At 44.1% G+C, this 19,955-nt stretch overlaps 2 protein-coding genes across 15 annotated transcripts in view; one reads left to right on the top strand and one right to left on the bottom strand.

Moving 5' to 3' along the window:
* The first annotated feature begins 957 nt into the window (after nucleotides 1-957).
* On the top strand, nucleotides 958-4,225 carry nyx (nyctalopin). Its single transcript, XM_052148895.1, has 3 exons — nucleotides 958-1,050; nucleotides 1,297-1,334; nucleotides 2,411-4,225. Exons 2-3 carry the CDS (start codon nucleotides 1,313-1,315, stop codon nucleotides 3,802-3,804), a joined length of 1,416 nt encoding a protein of 471 aa, XP_052004855.1. The 5' UTR covers nucleotides 958-1,050; nucleotides 1,297-1,312; the 3' UTR covers nucleotides 3,805-4,225.
* A 1,675-nt stretch (nucleotides 4,226-5,900) lies between these two features.
* LOC127659192 (peripheral plasma membrane protein CASK) overlaps nucleotides 5,901-19,955 on the bottom strand; it is a 212,908-nt gene continuing 198,853 nt past the window's right edge. For 8 of the 14 annotated variants that reach the window (XM_052148879.1, XM_052148884.1, XM_052148881.1 and 5 more), the window contains 5 exons: nucleotides 10,040-10,120; nucleotides 9,866-9,946; nucleotides 9,582-9,784; nucleotides 9,090-9,173; nucleotides 5,903-7,466 (listed from right to left, as the gene is read on the bottom strand). In XM_052148879.1, coding sequence (XP_052004839.1) covers nucleotides 7,290-7,466; nucleotides 9,090-9,173; nucleotides 9,582-9,784; nucleotides 9,866-9,946; nucleotides 10,040-10,120 — 626 coding nt within the window. In that variant the 3' untranslated portion in view covers nucleotides 5,903-7,289. Of the gene's footprint in view, nucleotides 7,467-9,089; nucleotides 9,174-9,581; nucleotides 9,785-9,865; nucleotides 9,947-10,039; nucleotides 10,121-19,955 lie in introns of all 14 variants that reach the window. The other 6 variants (XM_052148889.1, XM_052148885.1, XM_052148890.1 and 3 more) reach the window with 4 other exon arrangements.

Consider the following 19,955-nt stretch of genomic DNA (forward strand, 5'->3'; position numbering starts at 1 on the left):
GTTCAGATGACAAACGAAGTTTGAGAACCCCAGGGCATAGAGTAAGGTAAGCTGTGTCACTCCCTATAGATTTAAAAAGGACCCATTACAGCTGTTGGGAATTGAGGACCATATGAGTTTTTGTTTTTGTTTTTTAATGCTATGAACTATTTTTGCATGTCAAAGAAAATGTTATACTATCTTGTCAAAGTAGATTAATATTGAAAGAGCTGAAAATATATTTGCTGGTATATTGCCATAGTATAAAACCATGTAGAAGAAATGTCAACTACTAGCCATGATTTATTAAAGTATTGTTTCCCCAAATATGTGCCACTATCACTATCAATTAATAGTGATAGTAAAATTTGCATCCAAAATGGGAAATACTCCTAAACTGAACAAGGAGGCGGTGGCTGAGAGAAACACTTTCCAAGTAAATGATACTTTTTTTTTTCTCTGCATTAATTTATGCCTTGAAGAAGCAAATTTAGCCTTTTAAAGTTTGAGGACGTTGCAAGTCAGGTTTACCATTTCATATTTTATTGCAGCCTTTATATTTCAAATGTGGAATGATAATACCTTAGTTTGTTGAGTCCAGTCATAGACAGTAGTTTTTATATCATGACAATTTAAGTGGAAAGTGGCACATCTTACCCCACTCATTCCCAAGATGTTAAGTGATACTTAGCAGATGTTGGGAGATGTTTCCTGAAAAGTTTAGTGTCATCCCATGGCTACAGTCTGCTGGTTTATGTAAAGAGATTGCTGATCGTAATCTGTACCATAGAGGCCCAGCAGTTCATATCTGCTTGCTTTGATTTCAGAGTACTGCTTTAAACAACTATAATCCCAGGATTTTTCTGCCATTAAGTGATGGCTTTCAGGAGGGGAGTGCTGATGTTAGTGGTTATGTGCACACATAAACTATATAACAGACAGGACGCGTAATCCATTCAGATTTTCCCTTGGAATGATGCAGTACTGACAAATAGTCATGTTGGGAAAACTTGTGGATTTACTTTTATTATTTGTCAGTGCAGGAGAACCTTTACTGAAAACACATGGCAGGTAGGTACAGTGTGGGAGGGTGGATTCTGTATTGGTATAGTTTGGTCTTTATGTTGACATTCTGGGATCAATTCAATGGTTGGAACTTTTGATGTAAGGGAAAATTTCCATTTCCTCTTGGTAGCAAGATGTAACACGGGCCAGTAGTTTTATATTTTCATGCTTAAAATTTGATTAACTTGAATTGTCTAGTGGAAAGTTTGAACTCATTTTGTTGTTCATCATGTTCATCTTCAAAATTCACAGCTGAGAGAAACCAGTGATGTGTTTCATCGTTATTGCTGGTAAGTCAAATTTTACATGAAGTACAACATCTTTTAATGGTGGATTTCTGTGAAGATATGAGCTGTCAATAAAACTGTTAAAAATAACACAATGTTATCTTAACATTAATGAACATTATATTGAAGATCACCTTACAGTGTTCTGCTGCAATACAGTATCTATTTGAATTCCAGGGAACAAACATTACCTGTTCTGTTTGGATAATCTCTAATCTGTTCTGTCTTAATCATCATAATTTCATTGTGGAGAGCAGCTACAGGACAGTGGGAGTCCTCTACCCGATGTGTAACACACATTCAATTATTCCTCCAGTGTCCGGTTGTGCTCTCTGTAATCTTTCATAGCTGCTCTGAGAGAACAAGCACTGGAACTTCTGAGTGTTGAAGGTTTTTTAAGGCTTGTGTAGCCTTAAGCAAGTAATAGTCATATCAGCAAACTGCTATCTAGTTCTAGTATAACCCGTGTGTTGTTCAATACAGAAGTATCGGTTTGGGTTTGAAATGGAAAACAGTTCAGCATCAGTGTGATATAGATACAAATGCAATGTGTGATAGATATTTAGAATAAATAAGTCCCTCAAACTGTATTCACACTGTAGAATCTTGGCCACAATTTTGCCATCTGGAAAAATATTTGCAAAATTGGCCATTTTTATTTATTTTTGTGACATGTTTACCAACATCCAATTAATTGCCTTTACGATTTATCTTAGCATCCAAAGTTCCTTCAGTGTCAGGAATGTTGCATTGCAATTGTGCAGTGCAACTGTTCCTACGACAGCCAGATATGACACTCAGTAAATGCTGTCAATCAGGATGACTAGGTCCATTCTTGGCTACAATATGTACTACAATCTGACACTGACACACTGTGTGCCATGGTTTTCCCCAAGAACTTATTGGGATGATCTAGTACAGTCTTACAAGCAACGATTGTAAAGGACTGTAAAAATCATACAGTGTGCACCTGACTTTGATAAACACGTAAAAGAACATTCTGACTAGATGACAATTTCTTTATTGCATGTTGTGATTAAGCAGCACCCTCTAATGCCACTCTTTTCCCATTTCTCAAGTGTACTTGATCCTCCTCATCCCTCATGCCCTAGCCCTGTGGGCCTGTACACGTGCATGCCCTCCTAGTTGCATCTGTACTCAGGAGAAGAGCTGCAGTGTCCTCTGTGACCATGTCAACATGGTGGACCTGCCCAAAGAATTCCCCTGTGAGGCATCCTCCATAAACCTGGACAAGAACAGCCTCAAGTTCTTGTCTGAGCGGGCGTTTGGCACTCTGCCTTCCCTCAAGTCACTCTCACTTGACCACAACAACATCTCTTTCATCACACCAGGTGCATTCAAAGGGCTTCCCAACTTGGTGGAGCTCAAAATGGCCCACAATGATTACATCCGTTATCTGCATACCCGCATCTTCACATCACTCAAACGATTGGTTCGTTTGGACCTTTCTGACTGCAACCTTTTCAACATGCCAGACCGCATCTTCCTTGAGCAAATTTCTCTAAAGGAACTGCTGTGCTTTCAAAACAACTTCCGCCGCATTCCTGGTGCTATACGAGGGATGGAAAACCTCACACACGTCTACTTGGAGCGCAACAAGATTGAAGCAGTGGCCTACAACTCTTTGCTAGGCCTAACCAACCTCAAATACCTTAACTTGCAGGAGAATCGCATAAATGTTATCCATGATGAAGCCTTCAAAGATCTAGTGCGCCTGGAGAACTTTTACTTGAATGATAATTTGTTGGTTGACTTACCCCAGCAGGCTTTCAAGGGCCTAAGCAATCTGAAAATGTTGAACCTGGGAGGAAACCTACTGACCAATGTCTCCAAAACATGGTTCAGTGACCTGGTAGAGCTGGAAATACTCTACCTGGATCGAAACCGCCTGTCCTATATCGAGGAGGGTTCCTTTGAGAACTTGACAAGCCTCATGACGCTGCACCTCAACAGCAACAATCTGTCAACTTTACCCTTTTCAGTCTTTCAGCCCATCTATTTCATCGGGCGCCTGTATCTCTTTCGAAACCCCTGGGAGTGTAGCTGTGATCTGGTGTGGCTGAGAGAGTGGATGGAGAGTTATAAGCTAGTGAGAGACATTCCATGTGCATCCCCTTCCTCGGTAGCTGGCTTGGATCTGAGTGAGGTGGTCTACGCCCATCTGAACGACACTTGTCTGGATCCACCAGAGCTCAACCTGACCACAGCTCTTCCTGACTATCCAACCACCGAGAACAAGTTCAACAGCCTAATTTCCAAACTGCTTCACCAGGAGTTCAGAGAAGAGATGATTAACTCAACGGACAGCCTGAGGAATGGCACCCAGCAGGATCAAGCTGAGAGTCAGGTTTCTTCTGGATATGGACTGTTCAGTGCTCCTTATACTACGCTTCTTTTATTTCTCTTTCAAGCCCAGATTGGCTTTCTATCTGACAGCATTAATGTCTCTTGAGAGTCAGGTGAATACCAAAAGGGATGAAAGGCATTCAAGAATGGGAAAATGTTGTGGATTTAAGGCTGTGCTGAAATGTTAGATGATCTTGCCTTGAGTGGTGGGTTTTCTCATCCTGAAAATGAAATTCTGGAATATTTAATTAAATTGATGATGATCGTGTCTACGTGAATCTCTTTAAATGAATGTAAACACTTCCATGAATTCAAGAAAAAACTAAACAAACACAAAAGAGCATGTTGTAAGCCAATGAGACTAGAAGACTTCCTTGTGTTGCCAACATGGGATGATCCATTTCGTTAAAGGATCATGGAGGGGCATTTTAAGCACTTTGTGTGTACTGCAACATTTTATACCATTCTTTGTTCAAATGAGAAACAATCTACTGTACATTTTGTCAAGCACTCTTGGCAGTACACATATGAACATTTTTATACATTTTCTATTTCATATTGCATAACTTTGTAACATTTGTGTCTGAGATTTCACTGATAAAGCTTCTCACTGTCATTTCGGCAGCTGGCATAATACATTTTTTTGGTTTGTTTAATTTCACTGGGTAAGTTTCCAGTTCTGGAAAATGCATTAGCCCTCTTCCGTAAAGCTTAAGTGCACTCGGTAATGTAAGCTGCTTCACATCATAACCAATTGGATTGGCTTTATCATTGTGTTTTGCACATACCTTCTCTCTCTATCCAGGGGAAAAATAGACCGTTTATTGAGGGATGATGCCACACTCTGAGACCAGATCTATTGACTCGACATTACAGAATTAAATACATATTTGTGAGATTTGTGTGAGAAAAACCTTAATAATTGTGCTTTAAAAAAGATTTTTGTTAACTTTGAGTAATACTTTGAATAAAGATCATTGCATAAAATATTAAGTAAACTGACTGAAAATCAATGAAAAACAGATTTGGTATGGGGGTTAGTTCACCCAAAAATGAAAATTCTCATCATTTACTCACCCTCATGACATCCAAGATTTTTATGACTTTCTTCGGCAGAACACAAAGTTTTTTAGAAGAATATTTCAGCTCCATACAAAGCAAGTGAACAGGTGGCAACATTTTAAAGCTCCAAAATTCACATAAGGGCAACATAAAAGTACTCCAGACGACTCAAATGGTTAAATCCATATCTTCTGAAGTGAGGTGTAACATCTGGGAGTAAATCATGAGATCATTTTCATTTTTGGGTGAACTATCCCTTTAAGTTCAGCACACAAGAAATGTACATAAAAGTTTATGTATTTTATAGCACCGCCTTTCTAAAGAAGGTTATAGTCATTTAAAGACTGTCATAGTAAGCTGTGGTCAATAAAGAACCTTTTCATAAAACAACCCCCCAGAAAAAAGTATAATTTAAAAGTCTGTTTGAGGTACCACCATAGTTGATAACCAGTTTATAATTTTCAGCTAAAATTGCCAAACTATAACATTTTAAAATAGGATCTATTGTCAGATAATGGTTTAAGGGTGAAAAAAATAGCATTTTCATCCAAAGCGGAAAGCTGTTCAGCACAGCAAAATTGTGCTCCCCTTATTTAATTTGGATTCCATTGTTTTTGAGTCTGACTCTCATTCTTTGTTCAACATTAACAAAAAAAAGTGTCTCAATGTTTGTGTACATTTTGTAGGGCTGCTAAACGGAGACAGCTAAAGTGAACAAACCCCTCCCTCTCTTGCACAGGTATCTGTGTGTCATTCAAGGTTCAGCAGGTGAAAGTTTTGGCTCTCCCATTCATTTATGTGAATTACAACAGTTTAAAAGCTGGCATTCCCAAGTTCTGCTCATTATGGCAGAAACAGTGGTCAGAAGTGAAGTTTCCTTAACGAAAAATGCAGTTTTATATTAGTTTGGAGTGGAACAGAGAGGGATTAGAGCAAGGGAAAGCATTTGGAAATGTTTTTTGCATTCAAGGCACTTTGGTACACAAAGAAAGCAAGCATAACTAAATAGCCTTTAGTAGCAACCCACCTCTTTTTTTCTATTATCTATAGAAATACCTTCTGTATAGTATATTACAAAAGACATTGCACACAGTACCACTGGTCCAACAAACATATAAACTGTCTGCCTCACTCTCAAACACTGGGCATTGATCCCAACTGCAATCATGCAAAGTCGGGCGGGCAGGCAAGCGTGACCTATCACAGCTGCTGGGAAAAATTCAGAAAAACAAAATGGTGATAGACAAGTGAAAAGTTTCCATTCACCCATGTCTTTGCCAACTCACACAGAGATGCCAAGCAAAAGAGCAGGATGACACAACCCAGAGCAGAGGACACAGAGTTCTTCACCACATAAAATGAAATATATATTTTTTTAAAAACACGCTCATACTGAAGAGTTGCTCTGTCATCGGCAGAGGAATTCATACAGGGCAGTTTGAGTGAACAGTTTGCATTAACAGAATGATTCAGATGAACAGACTGAGTCGTCTTATGCCACGCAGTTCATGGGCGCACGCACCTCTTTCTCAAACAACTGCACAGACTAAAAAAGATTTTGATATGATTCAGCTCAATCAAAACATTAAAGCTCTCAAATGACACATTTCAGAAATGGAAGTTTTTTTGTATTCATTTTCATCCATACCCCTTAATTTTACAACAAATAAAAATTTTGACCATTTACAAACACGTTACTACATGATTGGTAAAAATAAATTTGTTTACAAAGTTGCCAAAATTCAAAGGATGTGCATAGGTCTTTTCATCATAGATTTCTTTTTTGTCACTGGCTCCACTTGTTTGAATGTGTTTGTTCAGACGAATGGAATGTTTTCGGTTGTGGATGACAGTCTGAACACAGATAACACTGACAGCATGGAAGCTTGTGAATATTCACATGCATGAAATTTCATTCAAATCTATAAAACATTTATGCAGGTCCTTAGAGAGACAGTATCCATGTGTAAAGAAGGATAAATTGGGGAAAACAAAAAAAGTTTTAAATGAAAGCTAAGTAACTAGTAACTCGGTGGGTTGAACTCTATAAAGCTGCTGGGGCCGGTGCATGGATAATGTGGGGATTATGTATGATGGCCGGTTGAACAGATAAAAGTGATGAGGGTTCCACCACAGTAATACTGCACTTTTGCTCCAATACCAACAGAAGAAAGAAAAATAATTTTAGAATAATAAAAACATTCAAGACACTATGGCATGGAGGATACTGTCTCTTTAAAACAAATGTCTACAAAATGTTGCCTTCTAGCTATATAGACATGACAATATTTAGTAATCCATTTTATTGATCTTTTTATTGATACAACACTACATCTAGGTAGTCTGTGAGGGGCCAAGGCTGGGCTCACTGCAGGGCTTGCACATCCATGTAGTTGAACGTCAGAGATGGGGTTCCCTTCTATTTTTATCAAGGGAAAGATTTGAAGTTTTTGTGGAGATGCATTCAAAGTTTGAGGTTGGGAGGGGCATATGGTTATAGGCTTGATGGCCATACTTGGAACTGCTGTTTTAATAGACCCAGGACACAGGCACCCACTGGGAGGTGGTGCAAACCAGGTCTATAGCCTCCTCCAGGAGCCGAATAGTCTCATCAATTTCATTATTGATGATGGTTTGGTCAAAATAGTGTGCATATGTTTTCTGAAGGATTTCGGACTCCTTCTGCAGCCTCTGTAATGACTCATCCTGCAGAATGAAAGAAGAAAAATGAGCAAGACAAGAGATAAACGGGGTTTAAGGGAAGGTAAAGAATCTAGGAGACCTGTTGAAAGAACAATGAAGGATCATGGACAGATTCTGACCATGTGTCCATACAAATGTTTATCAGAATACGAGGACATCTGATATACAATAGCCCCAAAAATATTTGGACAATTGTGAACACTTAAAATGACTTTTATTACATTAGATATGAAATATCAATAGATTTGTATGAATGAAGTATTTAGTCAGTTCCCCTGAAGTTCACGCAGGTGTCCTAGCAGAGTAACCACTGGTGTAGATCATTACATTGACAACGGAATAGTGTCACACAGTTTGACAACCAGAAAGTGTCCAAAAACTTTGGTATGAACAATATTTCTATATACAGAATTTTTTTAATCATTTGAAACCTAACCAACATTTCTTTTTGAGAGCGCTTTGCTTGAAAGGGATAGTTATAATGGTATACAAAATAATGGTGATCAGACCTTTGTAGCTCCAAAAATAACAAAGGAAATATAGAAATAATCCATAAGAATCCAGTGGTTAAATCCATATCTTCAGAAGCAATATAATAGGTCTGGATGAATAGATCCTTTTATTACTCGAAATCTCCACTTTTACATCTGAAAGTCACATGTGGCGCCTGTTTAGTTTCACTTTCACATCTGAAAGTGAATGTGAAAGTGGACCTTTACAGTAAAAATTTACTTAAATTTAGTTCTGTTTCCCACACACACCTATTATATCACTTCTGAAGATGTGGATTTTAATATTGGAGACATACGAATACTTTCTTTTATGAGATTTTTGGAGCTACAAAGTTCTGATCACCATTCACTTGCATTGTATGGAACTGCAGAGCTGAGATATTCTCAGAAAAAATATTTGTTTGTGTTCTGCTGAACAAAGAAAGTAATACACATCTGGGACATCATGAAGATGAGTAAATTATGAGAATTTTCATTTGTTTGGGTGAACTATCCCTTTAAAATAAATGCTAATTGGCTTGATATTTTATTACATAATGCAAGACATAATTTGTTTCATAATGTGTGGCAAAAGAGTTCAAATATTTTTAAAGGCTACTGTATTAAGGTAAGGGGAGCTATAAACACCTACTTCAAGGAGTGTTAGGGAGACTGGTACTAGAGCATATGGAGAAATTATATACAGGAACTATTTAAGTTTTGGGATGTGAATAATGGTTTTCTTAAAAAAATCTTGAAAAGCCATCTGTCCAATAGCCTTATTTATAAAGGTCATGAATGAAATGGACTGTATTTGGGTAAAGCTAATTGGGCACTAGAACCAAGCTGACTTCCTGTCATACTCACAGGCAGCTTCCTGCACCATCTGGGAAGCTGAGTGCGATGTAAGGGAAGAAATTAAAACATGAGCTGAAACAAAAAGTGCTTGCAAAAAAAACAAACAAAAAAAACAGACCTGCTGGACAAAGATTTAAAGTGTTGAAGGCAAAGAAGTTAGATGGGGCTATAAAACTAAAGTGACACATGCTTGACACAGGGTTAATGTTAAAAATGGTTTGATCTCTGAGAAGGGTGTGTGTGTGTATTGCATGTTTTGGATGATGTATGATCTCACCTCATTCATGCCAGGGGTGATGTTTGGCGCAGCAATGAAAACCACATAGGGAGCAAATTCAGATGTCCGCAACACCTTCAGTGCCTGAGATGAATGAAGCACAAACTCGATAACTTCCAAGTTTACACTTTCTAGAAGTTTAAGGAAGTTGTCTTACATGTCTTTTAACTTTAAAGTCATCTATATGCTAGTGTACTCCTAAAATATGACAGAAATGAACTTTTAGCATATATACAGTATGCTTTTATAATTTAGTTTTCCTATTCTAGGAAGGTTTGCATCACAACTTCTAGTCTATAAACTAAAATCTATTGCCTATTTAAAAAAGGGGGGTGAGCCCTTCAATATTTCCAGCCCAAACTTCCGGTTTTTAAAGCAAATACTTCAAGGAAGGAAAACTGTGCTTGTGATTTTATGTGGTCTGTAACGTTCAACCATCTTCTCTCATTAATAATGTGGGCAGTTAAAGCAGACCCTGCATAAAACATTCACCTGTGGCTCTACGTCCAATATGGTTACGAGTCCCTGCTCATGGATCTTGCGTATCGTCTCCAAGCGTGTGCCGTACATTGCGTCCTCGTGGCTGCCGTACTCCAGGTAATCGTTGTTAGAGATGTCCTGCATCATTTGGTCATGAGATACAAAGAAATAATTCTTGCCGTTCTCTTCATCTTTCTTTGGGGGTCTGGTCGTATCTTTTGGGGCAGAATTTTGACATTAGTATTCGGTTTTCAGTTCAGTTAAGCAGTTACAAGAATTACAGTGTGCTGTCTTACGTGGAATGGGGTAAGCAAATCTTTCTGGGTGTTTGGTGATGAGTGTGTTCTTGATGTGCCTTCTGCCAACGCCATGGGCACCTGCCAGTTGACGTCAACAAATGTAAGCGCCATATGCTTTGTGCCATCTAACTAAAGTAAGGTGTGGAAATAAACCCAGATGTACATACGCACCTAGTAACACTAATGTTTTCCTCTTGAACGCCGGCAACTTCACTACTTCCTCATATGTGACGAGATCTAGTTGATCGAACACTTGAAGAAACAGAAGATTGAATTTAAAAAGGGTGGATTGATCCTCAACAGTTCAGTTGTGTCAAACATGGTTACAAATCTGGAATCTTCTATCTGGAAAGGAGGAGGCTTTGGCTAATGCTGTAGTGCTTCTTCTGTTTGTGCCCAAGAGAGCTGAACGTGATTGGGACTATGAGAACGATGCAGGTGTTTTGGCTGTTTATGTAATGGTACAGGCCTGATGGGGGTTGAGTGACAGTGAAATTCAATCTCCACTGTACCAATGTGGCATCTATCAATGCAGTACAGAGACTGAGCTCAGAGAACACGTCGTAGCTGCTCACAATTAGCAAAAGATGTCGCCCAACATCCCAATTGGGAAACTTGGCAGGTTCAGTCACAAGAATGATGGTAGCCAAATAATTAAGCTGGCCTGTGAACAGGATTGATCAAAATCAAATCATAACATTGATTACAACTCTATCTAGGGGTGATTTACACTTGGTCACTTCATGCGTTTTTACTGATCGGATGGCTATTTGATCATTAAAAGACCAAGTGTAAATGCCTTTAAAGGCGGATTCGAGATATTTATAAGATCACTCAAATGACCTCCGGAGTTGGTTTGAGATGCATTCAATTAGAAAATCAGCCAAGTGTAAATGCATCTGGCTGTTCAACCCACATATGTAAACTTTACCTTGTCCAAACAGTGCTACTTCAACATAGGGAAAATGTGAAATATAACACCTGTTACCGAGTATTTGATTAGCGCTTGTGTTGCGCAATACATAATATCAAATTAAGAAACAAATGGACATTGTATGGAACTGTTTCTTCATTTATTTGATACAGATCTCTGTTGAAACAAACTAAACACTAACAATGAGTGCAGCTGATTCGCATGGGCATATCTTACCTATGACAAGCCACGAGGGAAAAAATACACAGCGCACACACTCAGATACCCACATGTGTAACGGGAGCCAGCTTGTACGTGATAGCTGTGTGGTATGTGTAAATCTCACTCACATGGCCTCAAGAGGCACACTAGCGCCTGAGGCTAGAGGCTGAAGCCTCCATATGGAGGAAACACACTAATGTGGTCAAGTGTAAATGGAATATGCTTTTTCAATCGGATAGAAATCTGATCAGGAAAAACACAAAGTGTAAATACCCCATAGAAAATCAATCTTGCATACAGTGACCAGAGGCTACTCTAAAAGGTTTGAATAAGCAGAAGTAACACTGCTGTTGTGAAAACTCGCACTGGGATATAGCACTGTTTTTTGTACCACAGTGCTACTATTGCATAATAAGAAAGACTGGCTACTGTGTGCATGTGGGAGGGGTGTGTGTGTGTGTGTGTGTGTGTGTGTGTGTATGTATATGTATGTGTGCGTGTGCAGGAGACACTGAGTTGACTTGGCTGTGGGAAACGACTCGGTTACTAACGTAACCTCGGTTCCCTGAGAGGAGGGAACGAGTATTGCGTGAGTAGCTTATGCTATGGGGAAAACTCAGTTTCTCGAGAAATATTGAATATTTCAATATTGCAATGCGTCTTTATGTAAAACGCACTGCAGCTGCACAGCAGACAGCAATGAGCGAGGCAGCTCGGTCATTGGCTGTGCTGCGGCAACTTGCTCGAACCAATGACGGGGCGACTCTGAACGCGCGACCAATGAGCGCCGCTACCGCGACGCTCAGAGCCCGCCAAGATGGCCGTGGCTAAGGCTATATATTAGGCCTCGTCATGAGAGTTCTTTAGGTTCAATCGACTGAAGCTGACTGAGCAAGCACAAGCACGGCAGCTTACGCAATACTCGCTCCCTCCTCTCAGGGAACCGAGGTTACGTTAGTAACCGAGTCGCTCCCTTCGAGAGGTCTCTCCTATTAGCGTAAGTAGCTTACGCTATGGGAACACCATGCAAAATGCTGTGCGTGCTGACTTCAGCTCTATAAAGCCAGAGGCAGATGCCTGAGCCTTAAAGCAAAGTGATTATTCAACGAGCCGGCCAACGGCGAGCTATATAATGGGATAATACAGAGCCTTTGCCCCAAGGTGGCCCATGGTGGGGCTCATTGTAAAAACACAAGCACATATCTTATGTACTGATTTTTCTATTTACTGATATGCATAAAAACTCTCTAAGTCAGTCAGAGACTGACCTTATAAGGGAGGAGATAATGCTCAGCATATACGTACTCCAGTCCATACTACAGTCAGGCTGATAGAATGTTGGAATGCAATGAGGGGACCTGTAGGTTATAAAACCTGATAAATGTCGAAGGCGAGGCCCAGCCTGCCGCCGACAAATATCCTCAATGGGTATCCCACTCGACCACGCCCACGAGGAGGCCATGCTCCTCATAGAGTGAGCTCTGACGCCTAAGGGGCATTGAAGGCCCTTGGCTTCATAAGCCAGCCTATAGCATCTACTATCCAGCCGATATTCTTTGCTTTGAAACTGCGAGACCTTTAGTGCGGCCGCCAAAGCATACGAATAATTGTTCCGTCTGTCTGAACGGGCAGAATGTTCCAAGTATACTCTGAGCGCCCTGACCGGGCAGAGTAAATTAGCGCCGCTTCGCCTGCTGGAGACGATAGCTGCCAGAGATATCACCTGTACTCTGAAGGGTGTGGAGAGCACTTTAGGAATATACCCGTGCTTTGGCCTAAGGACAACTCTGCAGTCGTTAGGTCCAAATTCCAAGCAAGCAGCTTGATGACAGCGTGCAGGTCGCCCACTCTCTTGACTGAGGCGAGTGCCAGCAAGAGCGCAGTTTTGAGCGAGAGCTGTTTAAGGTGCACGGTTCGGAGAGGTTCGAATGGGGCACTCTTGAGTGCGTCCAGGACCGTGGCCAGGTCCCAGATCGGTACCGAGGGGGGGCGAGGAGGGTTCATCCTCCTAGCACCTCTTAGGAAACGAATGATTAGGTTGTGTTTCCCTAATGAGCGTCCTTTATCAGGATTGTGTGACGCCGCTATGGCAGCCACAGACTTTGAGGGTGGAGGGTGTGCGGCCCGTCTCCAGCAGATCTTGCAAAAAGGAGAGTACACTTGGTATCTCGCACGATTTGGGGTTCAAGCTCTTGGTATCACACCAGTCACTGAACACTTTCCACCTTTGGGCATATAAGCACCTCGTAGAGGGCGCTCGTGCCTCAGTTCTCTGGAACCCGGTTCTCTGGAACCCGTTGAGGGGCCATGCATGAAGGGCCCACAGATCGGGGCGGGGATGAAGAATCATCCCGTTGGCCTGCCGGAGGAGGTCCAGCCTCAACGGAATCGGCCATGGGGCAGATTGCATCATCTGCATCAGTTCTGGAAACCATGTCTGGTTCTTCCAGAGTGGGGCTACCAGGAGCACTGCACATTTCACCTCCCTGATCCGACTGATGACCTGAGGTAGCATCGCGATCGGGGGAAAAGCATACAAGGGGCGGCTCGGCCAGACTTGGGCGAGCGCGTCCGTGCTCTTTGAGAAGATAAGAGGGCAGTGCGCATTTTCCCTGGAGGCGAAGAGGTCAATCTCTGCCTCGCCAAAGGTTTGCCATAACCACTGAACCGTCAGGGGGTGGAGAGACCATTCTCCTGGGAGAACTTTGTCTCTGGACAGCATGTCCGCTCCCTGGTTCAGGACGCCTGGCACATGCGCTGCTCTCAGCGAGCGCAGGTTGTGCTGTGACCATAAGATGAGCTCCCTGGCCATAGAGTGCAGGGAGCTCGACCTGAGTCCACCCTGGCGATTTATATACGATACTACCGTCATGTTGTCCGTTCAGACCAGGACGTGTTTTTTTCAGGTACGGAAGCAGGGCTCTGAGAGCCAAGGCGACCGCTTTCATTTCCAGACAGTTTATATGTAGGCGTTTTCCGGGTTTGACCAAAAACCGGAGACAGGCCTGCTCTCGTAAAGGGCCCCCCATCCTATTTTGGAGGCATCTGTCGTGATCATTTTTCTCCGTGTGTTCACGCCCAGACTCACGCCGGTTTGATACCAGTCGACGGCCTTCCAGGGCGTCAGGGCTTTTATACAGCCGTGATTCGCTCTGATTAAAAAGTGGCCCGAGCGCCACGCGTGAGTGGGGACACGGCTCTTGAGCCAACGTTGGAGAGGACGCATGTGCAACAATCCTAGCTGGAGTACAGCTAATGCCGAGGCCATGAGACCGAGCATCCTTTGAAATCGTTTGACGGGGCGCGTGCGCCCGCTCTGAATGATGTTGCAAGGCGCCGAATAGCGAGCGTGCGCTCTGATGAGAGGCGCGCCGTCATCTGCACTGAGTCTAGCACTATTCCCAGAAAAGAGATATTCTGGCTGGGGGATAGCACGCTCTTTGCAAAATTGATTCTCAGACCCAGGCATTCTAGATGGCTGATAATCCAAGATCTGTGCGTCGTTAACTGACTCTCTGATTGTGCTAGGATTAGCCAATCGTCAAGGTAATTCAGTATTCGCGACTCCCGCTGTCTCAGGGGAAAGTGCTGCGTCCATACATTTCGTGAATGTACGGGGGCCAATGATAGGTCGAATGGTAGTACTGTGTACTGGTATGACTGTCCCTCAAAGCTGAATCTCAGAAATGGCCTGTGATGAGGCGCTATCGAATGTGAAAGTAAGCGCCTTTCAAATCCACTGATAGAAACCAATCCCCGGGCTGAACTTGCGCGAGGATATGTTTGGTCGTTAACATTCTGAATGAGCCGAATCATTAAAGCTTTGTTCAGATGTCTGAGATCTAGGATGGGGCGGAGGCCACCGTCCTTTTCGGACGAGAAAGTAGCGGCTGTAAAGACCCGCCTAGCTCATAGAGGGAGGAACAGATTCTATAGCGCCCTTCTCTATCAGTTTGAGCACCTCGGTGCGTAGAACATGTGAAACATCTTTCCTCACTTTCGTCTCGACCACCGCTGAAAAGCGGGGTGGTCTGCTGAGCCGAATTGAAGCGAGTAACCGTGTTTTATTATGTTCAAAACCCATTTCGGCATGTCTGGGATTTTTTCCCAGGCTTTTGCTCGCACAGATATGGGCTGAATGCTGGCTGGGGGCGTGTCGCAGTGACGTATGGGCCCTGCCGGCGAATTGCCTTGTGCTAACACTGAGCTTACAGCTCTCAGAGGCGCGTGAGCGCGCTGAGCAGCTTTGTTGAGTGCCGAGTGCAGGGGTGCGTGTGAGATTATAGGCACGCGCGCTATCTCCGTAATGCTCGCAGCATGAGCTGGAGAAATGTTTGAAACTGTATAGACAGTGTTTACGGGTGGGGGTGCGTACATTGTAATAGGCACGCGTGCCACTTTCATAAAGCTTCCCGTTCTTAGCGGGGAGTTTCTTGGCTCGCAGCATGAGCCAGAGAACTGTTTGAAACTGTATGGGCAGCGCTTATGGGTGGGGGTGCATATACCATAGTAGGCACGCGCGCCATTTTCATAAAGCCTCCCGCTCACGGCGGGGGGTTTTTGGGCATGCATACCGTGTTTGTGTGTAGGGGTGCATGCATGACAGCAGGCACGCGCGCTACCTTTATAGTGTTTCCCGCTTTTACTGGGGAAGTGTTTATAACTGTGGGAACAGTGCTTGTGTGTAGTGGTGCATACATGACAATAGGCACACGATCCACATTTATGGGGCGTCCAGCTTGAGCTGGGGAAGTATTCGGCACTGTTTGGACAGTATTGATATGTGGGAATGCACACTTTAGTGTGGACACGTGACCCCTTAGTGACACAGGCAGAAAATGACTCTTTTTGTGATTTCTGTGTGTTGCCGTTAAAATGGCGTTTGATTGCAGGTGAGCGAGTTCTGTGACTGGCCCATTGACTGCCGTACAGACATTTCCAGCCGCCTGTAAGGGGAGTGGGTAATGTTTTACACGTTTTGGAGACAGTGGTCCGGCTTTTGCGAGACACGCACTCTCTCTTTTTCTTCCTATGGCTAGGAAGACTTATGAGGCTCCGGGTTCAGCACGATCTTGGGCCGAGGTCCCCGTCGCTCAGGCGGCTGCTTTCGGTTAGCGGAACGCGAGCGGCGTCGAGCGTCCGTTTCAGGTCTGGGCTGGGAGACGGGAGGCGCCGCCCTGGCTCGCTGCTGAGGCGGACTCTGGCGGCTCTGTGACGAGCTGGAGCGCTTGGGCAGGAAGTGACGCATAGCCTGCGAATTCTTCCGGGCTTCAGTGAAGCGTTCAGCGAACTCTCTTACCGCCGGTCCGAACAGGCCGCTTGGAGCGATAGGCGCGTCGAGGAATGGCGCCTTATCCGCGTCCTTCATTTCTGTTAGCGTTAGCCACAGATGGCGCTCAAGGACAGTCAGGTTAGCCATGACCCGGCCGATGGATTGGGCGGTAGCCTTTGTGGCTCGCAGGGCTACATCAGTGGCGCTGCGCAGGTCCTTGAAAGCCTCAGGTTCAGGTCCAGACTCGTCCATGGTGCGGAGAAGTTTGGCCTGATAGACCTGCAGAACAGCCATGGAATGAAGCACTGACGCAGCTTGGCCGGCAGCGGCATATGCACGACTGGCGAGAGCTGAGGTAGATCGGCAGGGCTTCGAGGGATGAGAAGCTTTGGCTTTCCATCCAGCGGTGGAGGGTGGGCACAGATGGTTGGCCATAGCCTCCTCGAGGGGCAGGGTTCCCTCGTAGCCTCTTTCTCTCGCGCCGTCCACCGAGGAGAGCGAGGAAGAGAAAGAAGGCTTCAGGCGAGCAGAGTGCGGGGCTTTCCACGACTTTGTGAGTTCGTCGTGAACTTCGGGGAAGAAAGGGGAGGGTTTCTGTCGAGGGGCCTGCCGGCACCCTTGCAGGAACCACTCGTCCAGCTGGCTACGGGCGGGTTCTTCCGGAGAAGACCAGTCGAGCCCGAGGTCTTCCACGGCTTTAGACAGGATGCGGACGATCTCTGAGTCCATGCTGGTGCCCCTGCTCGTGTCCGCTAATGTCGACGGCGCGGGGTCGAAGGCTGAGCCCGGCCAGTCGTCGGATGCAGCGTCAATGGAAAGGCTGTCATCCTTTTCACCGCCGCCCCTGGCGCCGAACGAGACGAGACCCACCGCTCCGGAGGGGTGCTGGTCTGCCTGCGTGAATTGAACTGGCGACAGGGAGTCCTCGGGTGGTGGTGAAGCACGCGGGGACTGGCCCGGCGTGACTTCACTGAAGTCCGCGTGCTCTGGCGGCCTCCGTGAGCGGCGCTTTTTCTTGCGCGGCTCAAACAGAGGGGATGGCAGCACGGTGGTAGCAGGCTCGTTCGCGGCAAAGGCGGCAAAGTGAGCGCGCAGCTCGGTGAGGCCCAGGGAGTCACATTCGGGTCATCCGCCTCGAGTGAGAGCAGCTTCTGCGTGGTCAGGTCCCAGGCAGCGAGCGCAGAAAATGTGACGGTCCTCGTCAGGAAGAGGGCCTCTGCACGAAGCGCAGGTCGAAGGCATTTGAAACAACGCCTCGAATTTGCTCTTTTACTAAAGGACAAAAAGCGTCGCAGAGGCGAACACTTGCAAAGTAGCTTTTAGTAAAAGGATATCAAGGTGATGCGCGCCGGATGGCGTAGCAGAAGGCTTTGAAGGCGGCTGAAGGCGCCGGCATCCTTGTAGCAGTCCTGCTGTAGGCTTAAATCTAAAGAACTCTCATGACGGGGCGCCTAATATATAGCCTTAGCCATGCCCATCTTGGCGGGCTCTGAGCGCGCGGGCGCGAAGCGCACTCATTGGTCACGCGTTCAGAGTCGCCCCGTCATTGGTTCGAGCAAGTTGTCGCAGCACAGCCAATGACCGAGCTGCCTCGCTCATTGCTGTCTGCTGTGCAGCTGCAATGCGTTTTACATAAAGACTTCAATATTTCTCGAGAAACTGAGTTTTCCCCATAGCGTAAGCTACTTACGCAATAGGAGAGACCTCTCGAAAGGGAACCATGAGCCATCTGTGTCACTTCCACGTGAAATGCCATCCCAGCACTCATCTCTCCCTTAAATGATATGTCCCCCCCCCGACATCGAGTATGCAGCTCTATAAATGTAGGATGCTTATGAATCAGCCCACAGAGAAGCCTCATGTTGTGCTATAGATCAGTTAATATAAATGCACATGGATCACAAGGTTTAGAATACAGGCTCAAAAATTCAGCACAATACAAAAAATTAACAAAGGTAAACCATTAACACCACACAGACATTTAAACACACACACAATCAAAAAATCTCTTTGTTAAGTGTTGATTTCATAACAGAAAAATGCAGGTTGCCAAAAAAGTAAAGGTGGGGAAAAAAAAAACTATTTCAAGCATTGCTATACACTGATCAGCCACAACATTAAAACCACTGACAGGTGAAGTGAGCGACACGGATTGTCTCAATACAATGGCACCTGTCAAGGGCAGAGATATATTAGGCATTAAGTGAACAGTCGGTTCTTGAATTTCATGTGTTGGAAGCAGCAGTAATGGGCAAGCGTAAAGATCTGACCGGCTTTGACAAGGTCCAAATTGTGATGGCTAGATAACTGGGTCAGAGCATCTCCAAAACAGCATGTCTTGTGGAGTGTTCCCGGTATGCAGTGGTAAGTACCTACCAAAAGTGGTCCAAGGAAAGACAATTGATGAACCGGTGACAGAGTCATGGGTGCCTAAGGCTCATTGATGTATGTGGGGAGCGAAGGCTAGCCCATCTGGTCAGATCCCACAGAAGAGCTACTGCAGCCCAAATTGCTGAAAAACGTAATGCTGGCCATGATAGAAAAGTGTCAGAACACACAGTGCATCACAGCTTGCTGTGTATGGGGCTGCGTAGCTGCAAACCGGTCAGAGTGCCCATGCTGACCACTGTCCACCGCTAAATGCGCCTACAATGGGCACGTGAGCATCAGAACTGGATCATGGAGCAGTGGAAGAAGGTGGCCTGGTCTGAGGAATCACGTTTTCTTTTAGATCATTTGGACAGCCCAGTGCTGGGAATGGTTTGAGGAACATGAAGAAGTGTTCAAGGTCCCCAGGTCTTAATCCGATTGAGCATCTATGGGATGTGCTGGATAAGTCGATCAATGGAGATCCCACCTCACAACTTACAAGATTTAAAAGATCTGCTGCTAAATTCTTGGTGCCAGATATCACAGGACACCTTCAGAGGTTTTGTGGAGTCCATTCCTCGATGGGTCAGAGCTGTTTTGGCAGCACGAGGGGGACCTACACAATATTAGGCAGGTAGTTTTAATGTTGTAGCTGATCTGTGTATTTTTCCTCACAATAACGTATAGATATTCTAACGACAAGTCTCAATATTTTCATAAAATATTTCCACATTAATTTTTTTGGCATAAAATAGATTGAGCAAGTGTGCAATAAGAAACATACTGTGTTATTATTTCAAAGAATGCTCTTTCTTTTTAACCAAAATCAGAAAGAGCTAAGATAATGTCAGTACTGCAAGTTTATTTGCATAATGATAAACATGCTGGAAATAAGGTACGCAGTTATTCCTCATGTTTTTCTTTTTTTTCTGACAAAGCAGCAAGCTCAGCTCTTGATGTGCAAAGCAGCAAAGTCCAATAAAGATGAACGAGACAAGTTAGTAAAAGATTATAATCGGTTTTGAGTTGCAATATATTAATCAAAAACAAATGGCAAAATTGCCAAACATAGATATCTATATAATATTGCATCACAGGCACCTGCTGATCCCCACCCCTACTAATAAGCAAAGCTGAATTTTGTTTTAATAAAATCACCACAGCAAAATCGTTGATTGAGATAGACAGAGAGAGAAAATTAAGCAGAGGCTGTATGCCGCACAGAGTTACTTACATGCACAGTGCCATTGGTTGATAGACAGCATGTAAAATGGACAGGGGAGGGGTATCATTGAGTTATGGCTCAGTTA

Source organism: Xyrauchen texanus, chromosome 18 (genome assembly GCF_025860055.1).
Source record: "Xyrauchen texanus isolate HMW12.3.18 chromosome 18, RBS_HiC_50CHRs, whole genome shotgun sequence".
Taxonomy (NCBI): domain Eukaryota; kingdom Metazoa; phylum Chordata; class Actinopteri; order Cypriniformes; family Catostomidae; genus Xyrauchen; species Xyrauchen texanus.